The sequence below is a fragment of the Sorex araneus genome, chromosome 1 (assembly GCF_027595985.1).
Source record: "Sorex araneus isolate mSorAra2 chromosome 1, mSorAra2.pri, whole genome shotgun sequence".
Lineage (NCBI taxonomy): Eukaryota > Metazoa > Chordata > Mammalia > Eulipotyphla > Soricidae > Sorex > Sorex araneus.
The window spans coordinates 158,095,481-158,105,598 of NC_073302.1; the positions used below are offsets into that span (position 1 = coordinate 158,095,481).

The 10,118-nt window shown below is 41.0% G+C and overlaps 1 protein-coding gene across 2 annotated transcripts in view; it reads right to left on the reverse strand.

Annotated features, from left to right (window-relative positions):
* Window positions 1–8,839, reverse strand: part of ACOT12 (acyl-CoA thioesterase 12) — a 76,845-nt gene extending 68,006 nt beyond the window's left edge. For both annotated transcript variants that reach the window (XM_055123442.1, XM_004613223.2), the window contains exon 1: window positions 8,688–8,839. In XM_055123442.1, coding sequence (XP_054979417.1) covers window positions 8,688–8,814 — 127 coding nt within the window. In that variant the 5' untranslated portion in view covers window positions 8,815–8,839. The remainder of the gene's footprint in view (window positions 1–8,687) is intronic.
* Window positions 8,840–10,118: the final 1,279 nt, after the last annotated feature.

The window sequence follows — 10,118 nt, forward strand, 5'->3', positions numbered from 1 at the left end:
CTTCTACTGCATGGACATTTCTATACTTTCTTCTAAGTGCTATCTTTGATTATCTTTGACTAAAATTTACTGCCACCATCAGCATATCTAGATATTTAAATAGCAATTTTAGTAAGTTGGTGCCACATTTAAATATTTTGTCAGTCTTTCTGCCATTTTTTTGTTTAAGAAACAAATGCCTCAGAACTATATTTAACCTCCCTCATACAATAACTGAATACATTTAAATCATTTGCTTGGTACTAATACTGAACCGTAGGGGAAGTCTTGAGATTACATTCCCAATCAGAGACGAGCTTCTCTGACTGTCAGAAATATAGATGGGCATACGTAGGCATTTGTCAATATTTATCATTGCAAAATTTATTATTAATTATATTGGAGGGGGTATAGAGTAGAACAGAGAGATTAAGGAGATTCGGTTATTTTTATGTTCTACATCTGTATTTATTGAAAACTTTTTAACTATTTACTTTGTTTCATATAAAATTAAAAGTATACTCTCTCTGGGAAATATTTTGACATAGTCTTTTGCTCTCATTTTGATCTCAATCAATTAAAGTGGCTTTGGTCTTTTTAAAGTATTTTTAAACTCATTTTAATTTTGATCAATTAAGGCACAAAACTAACAAAGGAATATAATTTTATTATATATATTAGGACCTATGTGTGTGTCTATATATATATATAACTATATTAAATTGTATAAGGAATCAAGAAGAAACATAATTATAAGTCACCATTTATTAAAAATGTATTATTGGCCAGAAACACCAATTAAACAATTAGTTCCATTTTAAAATGAGGAACTCAGTCTTAGAAAGATTAATTGTTAAAGGCACTGATTTTTGACTACAGAGGCAATAGGAACTTTTAGAAAAAAACAACCAAAGAATGTTCTCTGGAGAAGTATTGACTAACTCTAAGCTTCAGAGACACCTTAGTCATGACTTATGACACAGACTTTCAAGGGCTATTATCATCTATATATTTGGAGAACCACACATAGGGTCATAATTTTTATGTTTGACTGTATATGATTGTTCCTTTTACAAGTGTGCCAGTTACAAAGTAAATTCAATGGGACTTAATTTTTTCTGTTTTGGTGGGGGAAGAGATAAAGGGGAGGGGGCCAGAACTACATCCTGTAGTACTATTTCTGACTCTGCTCAAAAGTAGCTCCTGGTCGTGTTCAGGAGACCCGGTGTCGGGGCGGGAATGTAAACCAGGTTCATGGCTGCTTCAGCCATATACAGGCCAAGTGCCTTACTCCTTGTACTCGTGCTCTGGGCCCTTGTTCTAGTTCTTGAGCTTAGTTGTCTTTCCTGTGATATACCAACAAAATTAGAGAAAACCTAAAGATATTTCTGACCTCCTAGGGAAACAGAGAAGCTGGGGAAGAGCAATAGTGTAAGTGGGTGTGGTCAGGCATGAGATAACAAAAACAGTGATCCTTCCATTCATTCATTTCTTCAATGAATGCTGATCAAGAACCTGTGTCACACCACTGGCAATAAACAAGAGTCATAGTGTCTCTTTCTGGAAGTCTAGTGGGGTACCAGGGATTAATAACATGAAGAGGCAAAATGAGTCAAAATGAGTTCACGTAAAGACTTATGTGAACATTGATTTTAAGAAAATATTTAACTAAGAAACCAAAAATAGGTGCAATGTCAGAGAAGGCATCCATGGGAGAGGACGCTGGAAAGGTCTGAAGAATGAGGAGCTTAATAGATGGTGTGAGGGTTGGAGCGATAGCACAGCAGGTAGGGCGTTTGCCTTGTACACGGCTGACCCAGGTTCGATTCCCAGCATCCCATATGGTCCCCTGAGCACTGACAGGAGTAATTCCTGAGTGCAGAGTCAGGAGTAACTCTTGTGCATCACTAGGTTTGATCCAAAAAATCAAAATAATAATAAATACAATAAAATAAAATCAATTTAAAGAAATAGATGGTGTGGTGGGGGGTTGGGGGAGAGGGAGGGAAGTATATGCTGAACATAAGTAACTACTTAAGTCCCTGTGAATGTCTTTATGCTTAAATGCAGAGAAAAAAGAAGAATGGAGGATAGAAGTCTCAAGAGTAAGCCATACACAGGGCCTTGAATTTCTTTGTTAAGTTTTAGTAATAAAGGTATTAAGGAATATTCTTCTAATATCATTCTGGTGAGGTCACTGATAATGCTAATCATTGCTTTCCTACATTCTATACAGTACTGTATTTCTTTCCTCTGACTGTCTTAAAGATTTTCTCTCCAGTTAGTTTCTGATGTACCTAAATGTGGTTTACTTTATACTTGTCCTGCTTGTTGTTCTGTAATCTTCTTGAATTTCTATGTCCGTCACCACATTAGGAAACACTTTCAATATAATTTCTTTAAATATATGACTTTTGCCAATACTGTCTCTCATCTCTTTTGAAACTCTAGTTTTTTTTTACTCCTCACAAATCTCTGGTACCTATTTTTTTTATTTTTCTCTTTTTTTAATTTGGTAATCTTTTTCTTCTTTTTCCTTCGTTGAGATAATATTTATCAATGAGGTAATATACATGACTGTATATTGGAGGAAACAATTTCATATCTCTGCTAATCCATGCTACTTCACCACCCTACAAGTATAACACTATCCCCTCACCACAGTTCACTGGGCCACTCCACCTTCCTAGCCTCCCCTCTTCCAATCTGGTAACAGCTGTTCTTCTGTCAGAGCCTAAAGTTCTTTGAGATTTGTTTACCCCTTTGCTTTTCTCTTAAATTTTTTATTTGGGGTGTGTGTTAAACCATACCCAGTGATTCTCAAGGGTTATTCCTTGCTCTGTGCTTAGGAGAGATCCCTGGATTTGCATGGGACCATATAACAGCGCTGGGGATTGAACTGGGGTCAGCTACACATAAGGCAAATGCAAATGGCTTAAACCCTGTTGTCTCTTCTGTTCCAGATTTTGGGTAATAGTACGCAGGGACTACATATTGCTTAGTGCTCACTCAGGTGCTAGAGACCTAGCATAAACTTCCTGCATGCAAAAGCTGAAGGGAAAAAAAGCTCAAAGGAGGTCTCTCATCCCACTTTGGTTTTTCATATACCATAAATGAGTGAGATTACCTAGAATATGTGTTTCTCCTTATGACATTTCATTTAGCTTGATCTCCTTTGGTTTCATCCATAGCAATAAGCAAAACAGCATTCTTTCTAATAGCTGAGTAAGATCCCACAGTGTATCTATACCACATTTTCTTTCTTTATTTCGGGGGATGAGAGCTGAGCAGGTGTTTGCATTACACCAAGCAGTGCTCAGGGATTATTACTATCTCTGTGCTCAGGTAACACTCCTGGAGGTTCTCGGGGGACCATATGCAATGACCAGAATCAAATATGAACTGTCTGCATGCAAGACAAATGCATTTCCTGCTATACTATTGCTTTGGCCTTATCATGTTGTCTTTATCGACTCATCTGTCATCACTCATCTGTCATTGGACACCTGGGTTGCCTCTACATCTTGATTATTGTAAAGACAGCTGAAAAGAACCCGAGTTTGCATAGATTTTTTTCAAATTAGTGTGTTGTGTTCTTCAGATAGACACTTAAAAGTGGAATTCCCTGGTCGAAGTGATAGTACAGAGGTAGAGCATTTGCCTTGTACTTGGTCAATCCAGGTTTGATCCCTGGTTCCCCATATGGTCTCCCAAATCTGTCAGGAGTGATCTCTGACCACAGAGTGAAGAGTGACCCCTGAGTGCAGAGCCAGGAGTAAGCCCTGAGCACTGCTTGGTATGTCCTCTTAAAATAAAAAAAAAGAGTGGATTTCCTGGATCAAGTGGTACAACTGTTTTCAATATGTTGAGAAATTTTCATATTGTTTTCCTCAGAGGATGGACCAATTTATAATTCCTCAAACTATGAATGAAAGTTCCTTTTTCTCTACATACACAAATGTATTGGTATGTGATATGTTTGGTCTTTTTATGGTCTTTTTATATAAGCAATTCTTACAGGTGTGATAGATCACTGATACTTAAATAATTTGCATTTCCCTAATAATCAGTGATGATGAACACTATTTTATGTGCCTACTGACCATTAGTATGATTTCTTTTTCAAAGTATGTATTCAGCTCTTTTCCTCAATTTTGGGGGAGGGTTTGTTTGCTTTCTTATGGAATTTTGTGAGTTCCTTATATATTTTGGATATTAGCTCATCACCAATGTATGGTCAAATGTTAGATGTTTTTCCCTTCATTATAAGAATGACTCTGCCCTTTTTGCTAGAGGACATACCTGACAGTGCACAGGGCTTAGTTACTCCTGGATCTGTGCTTAGGGATCACTCCTGGCAATGCTCAGGAGACCATATGCAGTGCCAGGTTTCAAACAAAGGGCAGCCATGTGCAAGGCAAGTACCATAACCTATTAATCCCTGTGCTATCTCTCCAGCCTCAAGATGTCTTTAATTTTTTAATGATAATTTCTTCACTGTGCAAAAGCACTTTGATGTAATTCCATTTCTTTATTTTTGCACCTTGTTCAATATACCTAAATCCATTTTCTCTTTTGTTTATTAGATTGAACATCATTGTGCTTACTAATGATTTCTCTCAATGTCTCTATTTTTTCTGTTATGCTTACGTAGGGAACTTTTTATTTTCAATATTATAATTTTTAGTTCTGGAATTTCCAGTTGGTTCTTTTCATTTTATATTTCTGTTATGAAATAGATTTGTCATGCTTTTATTCTTTGTTGTCATTCTATTACATCATCAAGCAGAGTTAGAATGACCACTTTTAGAACCCCTGAATCTGAATTTGATAATTTAGATTATTTACGGATGGGTCTTCATTGTTAAGAATGAATCATGTTTCCCTACTGTGCTTTTTTTTTAAGCTTTCAAGACACATCTGAAGGTACTCAGATACTTAGTTGTGCTTGAGGGAGCGTGTAGTGTCAGGAATCAAATCTGGGCCTCCATTATGCAACGCATGTGCTCAGCCTACAGAGCAATCCCCACACCCACATTGCCCTGTTACTTTGTATTTCAAGTAATTTTGGACTGTATCCTAGTCATTATGAGTGATGGACTGCATCCTAGTCATTATTAAGTTGTAAGAACTATGAATTCTCATGTGTTACTTTGAAAAGTATTATTTTGATGTGTTTTTTTTCACTAAGTAGTTAACTAAAGTTAAAGGATAAAATTCTGTCTCCCTCACTGTGAGAACAGCCTTTTCAGTTCTTTTAACTGTTTGGAATCTTTCCTCTGCAACGGTGATTGCAGAGACTTGAGGAAAGATTCTAGGTAATGTTTTTGGTTCTGCTTTTCTGGCTTTCTCTCTTCTTGAATTTTCCTTCTTATATTCCAGTACCTTGTGCTTCACACTAATTTCTCTGTTTTTTTCCCCAGTCAACAGGTTTGTAGGATTTCTAAGAGATATTTAGCTGAAAACAGACTTGAGTCTTTATACAGGCTTCAAATAAATTTAAAAATCAGTAAAATTAGTCACCACTATTCTCTTATTCTAAATGTAGCCTGCCAGATGTTCTAAACCTGCTTTTGTTCACTTATCACTTGCTTTAAGGAGCTTTTATTTAAATTCTTTTCAGAGTTTGAAGTTGTTATCTATGGGATTTCCCTCCACCACCTCTCTCCTCACCCTGCAAAGGAATAATCAGCTTGCTGGACAGGAACCCTTAGAAGGCCAATTCTGATTAAAACCTTCAACATTTAGCAGGTATGGGAGGAGAAAAGGGGAGGGGAGGATGAAGATCAGAGCAGAGAGGACCTAAGGACAGTTGTGGAGGGTCATGGACACTTCAGAAGGGTGTGAGGTGTGGTGGTACATACATTCTATGAACTTAAACACGATTCTAACCATATTACTGAAAGTATAATTAAAAAATAACTTTAGAAGGAAAGTATCCAGGAGATCAGAATAAAATAAGACCAGTTTAGAAATTGTTCTAAAGTTCACATGGAACACTGCCCAAAGTGAAAGCCGGGGATGGGGTGGAGCCAAGCAGTTGTGTTTGAAAGATGCCTTTCAGGACTTGGCTCATAGATTGATGCTGTGGAGGGGGATGCTAGTGAGAGAGAAGTCTTTCAGATGAAATGCCCATATATTCTTTAACTTGCACAATTGGGTGGGCCGATTGCCATTCCTGAGTGTGAGACCTCAAAGCTTCACAAATGAAAAAGGAAAAAGTGAGTCTGGGGTATTTCAAAATAAGGAATGGCTGTGGCATGCAGAGGATGTCTCAGCAATAGCGTCAAGCCCCTAGGCTTAAGAAACTGGAAGAATAATGGGGCCACTGGCAGAAATGAGGCAGAATGCCAAAGTGATAGTGAATGTACTTAATCTTTCTTTAAATATCCAGACGACATTTTTGAAATCTAGCAGTGCCTTGCGGCCATGACTGAGATCATCATTCATCATACAAACATGGCTGTTATTGAGCTGGTCAATAAGAGCTCTGGATGGAAAAATGCTGGAATAATCAGTTTTTGTATTAGACCTATAAAGCACACTGACGGAGCATCTCTTTGCCACAGACTCACACCTGGGCTATATAATGTCCTTGCTTATGTCATGCCTCTTCTTACCATGGAGTCTGACACAGGCATTAACCGTGTTTCCAAAAATTAGTTATTGTAAAGGGTTCTTTAATAGCACATTCTTGGTACTTAACTAAGGTTCAGAGAAATTGATACCAACAGAATCATTCTATGGTCTCCTGTAAAATGTAGACATTTTAACGAGAATTGTAGGAGGACAATGTCTCTCCAGTACAGGACAGCAGACTAAGTGAGGTAACTCTGAGAGTCACTTCAATATCCCCATAATATATTCAGTTGCCTTGGCAATAGACATTATTATTAGCAGCTTCGATGATTTCTATACTTGTTTCTTCTACATGCAAATTAATTTTATATTCATGTTTTCATTATTATGTTATAATAACCGACCTCAAATCCTAATAAAAACTGTTAAGACAGAAATCAAGCAGGCCTATCAACAAACAGAAAACAAACAGCCAGATTGGCATCAGGTATATGACTGAATTTTGCAGGTGGTTTGCACACAGGGGATTAGAAATTCAACACTCATTGAGCAGTGTTTCATAATCACCTGGGTTTTCCATTTGTCGTTTGTAAAATAAGAGTTCTTGGATACATGATCCTTATTATTTGGTGCGAGAGAGGCAGTTCATACCAGGCAATGCTTGGATGCTTCTGTGTGCAAACCCAGGCACTAGTCCTCTGACTGATCTCTGCAACCTAATATTTAAAATGACTTCCAGCTCTAATATTTATCCAAACATCTTTAACTTTAAAATATATAATTGCTAGGGGTGGGGAGATAGCTCAAAGGGCTGGAGTAGGTGCCTGCATGCTGAGGTTGCACTTCTCTCCCTGGCACTGAATGGAGTCCTGCGCATGGCCAAGTGTAACCCCCCAAAGACAAATGAAATCAAACCAAAACAAAAATGAATTTTAAAAAATTCCAATGACATATACGTTGGGGAGCTGGAGAGAAAGGTGCTTGCTTGTATACATAATTGCTGTGCCAGTATAAGTGCCTTGTATAATGCCTGCCCTTTTAGAAAGCAGATTCCAAATTCTAGATCCATCCATCCAAGCATTCCTCCATCTACTGACCCAAATAATCAGGAGGTTTATTAAGCAGGGGAGAACTCTCTTTAGTTTATGTAGTAATTGAACAGCAAAAACTGAAAAAGAAGGAAGTCAAAAGAAAGCACAAAAATAATTACATGTTATGCTAGGCAGTATGAGGGAAGAAGGAAAGGGCACTGTGTAAAAGGTGATGGGAGAAGTGTCAACAGGTGGCCAGGAAAGACATGTGTGGAAATAAAGAGTAAGCTGAGGGGTAATGCATGAAGAATATAAGTGTAGAAAAGAGAAGCTGGTGCAAAGGTTTTAAGCAGAGACCTCATAAAGGTATAGTGGGCAGCAAACTCTTTAAGGAGAAGCGAATCGAAGAAGGGAATAATCTCTTAGACACTACAGAGATTTGCAGAAAAGTAAATGAATACCATGTCTTAAAATACACTTTAGATTTTCTTAAAAAGTCTTTCCATAAAAATATGTTAATCCAAAGTATGCATCAACAACACTAATTCATTAGAAAAGAACTGACTTTGTAAAACTTTGAATGTGATTAATATATGGACAAAACCCATCAACAAGTAGACAAGACCCTCATCAACAAAAACTCTCCAGGAGTACCATTTATGAATGCGGAGGAGTTCTTAGATCAAAGTTAGGAGAACCGCTGGCCTGGGTTCTTTCCAGCGTTGGCAGGTGGCCCTTGGTCAGTCACCTCATTCCGGCCTGCCCTAAATAGCCTCCCGGCTCTCTCCCGCATTCCCAGGGGCTTTGGCCCTCCACCCCCAGGGACCCTTAGGCCACTGGGTCTGCCCTGATGCTTCCGTTCTTCACCCCTGCCACGGGGGACTGGGGAGGGTTGTGGTCTCTGTCATCCTGCACCCTTGCGTCCTACATCCAGACCCCCAAGCCAGCTCCGCGCTATTCCCGACTCCTTCCACCAGCACCCCCCACTCCCCACATCTCCCCTTCCACACGGGTCACCCCACTCTGGAGCCCGCTTAGCCGTCCTGTACGCCCCCCCCCACCCCCGACCCCGAGCCCCTCTCGGGCGCTCGCCCCTACCCGCCAGGCAGGCGGTGGCGTCGATCCACTTGAGCAGCTGCCCGGCGTTCAGCTCCCCGCGCGGGTTGGCGTGCGCAGGCTGGATGGCCTGGCTCATGTGCACCTCGCCGGGCGCCGGCGGCTCCATGGCCCGGCCCGGACTGCCCTGTCGAGCCCCGCGGCCACCGGCGCCCGGCTCGTCGGCCCGGCCGCAGGGTCCGCCCCAGCTCCAAAGGGCACCGCAGCCACCGCCCGTCCTGCCCGCGAATCCCGTGTCCGGCCCGGTCTGCCCCGTGCCCTGGAGGGTGCCCCGAACGTGGCCCCAGGAATGGAGCCAGGAGGGCGAAATCTAAAACGGCTTCTGTCCCGGAGGAAGCCAGATCCCGGGCAAACGAGCTTGGCAGAGGCCCAGGGGAAAGGCGTGGAAGGAGGATGGAGATGCTTCGCTCCCTGGACCGTGCGGAGAACTTCCAGGAGGCAGCACGAGGAAGCGCACCGGCAGGTGATCCTCGCCGGGTTTGTCAGACAGCATCACGGCTGTCGGATGGCTTCCTGCCATCTGCAGAGCTCCACAGGTGATGAAGACTTAAACTAATCAGCTACGGATGGAATGACAGTACAGAGGCCAGGGCACTGGTCATGCACGCAGTCAATCAGGGTTTCATCCCAGGGACCCCCAGGAGAGATCCCTGATGGTAGAGCCTGGAGTGATCCCTGAGCACCTCCCTGTGTGGTCCCCCAAACAACTGATTAGATGCAGTCTTTCTAATGTAGGCATTTTTCTTCCCAAACTTGAACATTTCATTCCTTACTATGGTTTTTGACTTAGCATGTCGGAGGCACCTGAAACCCTCCTTCAATCCAACTCTGACTCAGTATATTCTGTGGTTCACATTATTATATGCTCCACAGAACTTTCTTTTGACGGGAAGACATTTCCCATCTCCCGCAACCAAATAAAAGGTGTTTTGTAGACACATTGGAGTTGCCCTGAAAAGGAAGGTGGTCGCATATGGGACTTGAGCAGAGAGAATTTAAGTTTAGAAAATGTTACTTCGTTCCTCATAACCCCAGCAAATCATAAAATGGTGGAGGGGGGTGGGGCAGCGAGGAGAAAGGACAGGGGGAGAAAATTTCTTGATCTGAGACAATTCATGGAACATTAAATGAGACTTTTTATTCTCGGCCTTTAGCACATAAAAGTTGTTGCACGCTCTGGAGCTGAAATTGGTGACTTTATAAAGTAGTTCTCATTAAGGAAGATGGGATCCCAGAAAACTCCAGCATATGCAGATCCCTAGATGTCATATTATTAGGACTGGGGGAGCATTTGCAGGTGAAAGTTGAAGCCTCCAGAGGGAAGTAAAGTTCCAAATGGGAAGCCACTCAGTAGTAGGAATTCAGGCAGGAGGATAGCTGACTCGAATACCCGGTTCCTGACCTCAACCTGAT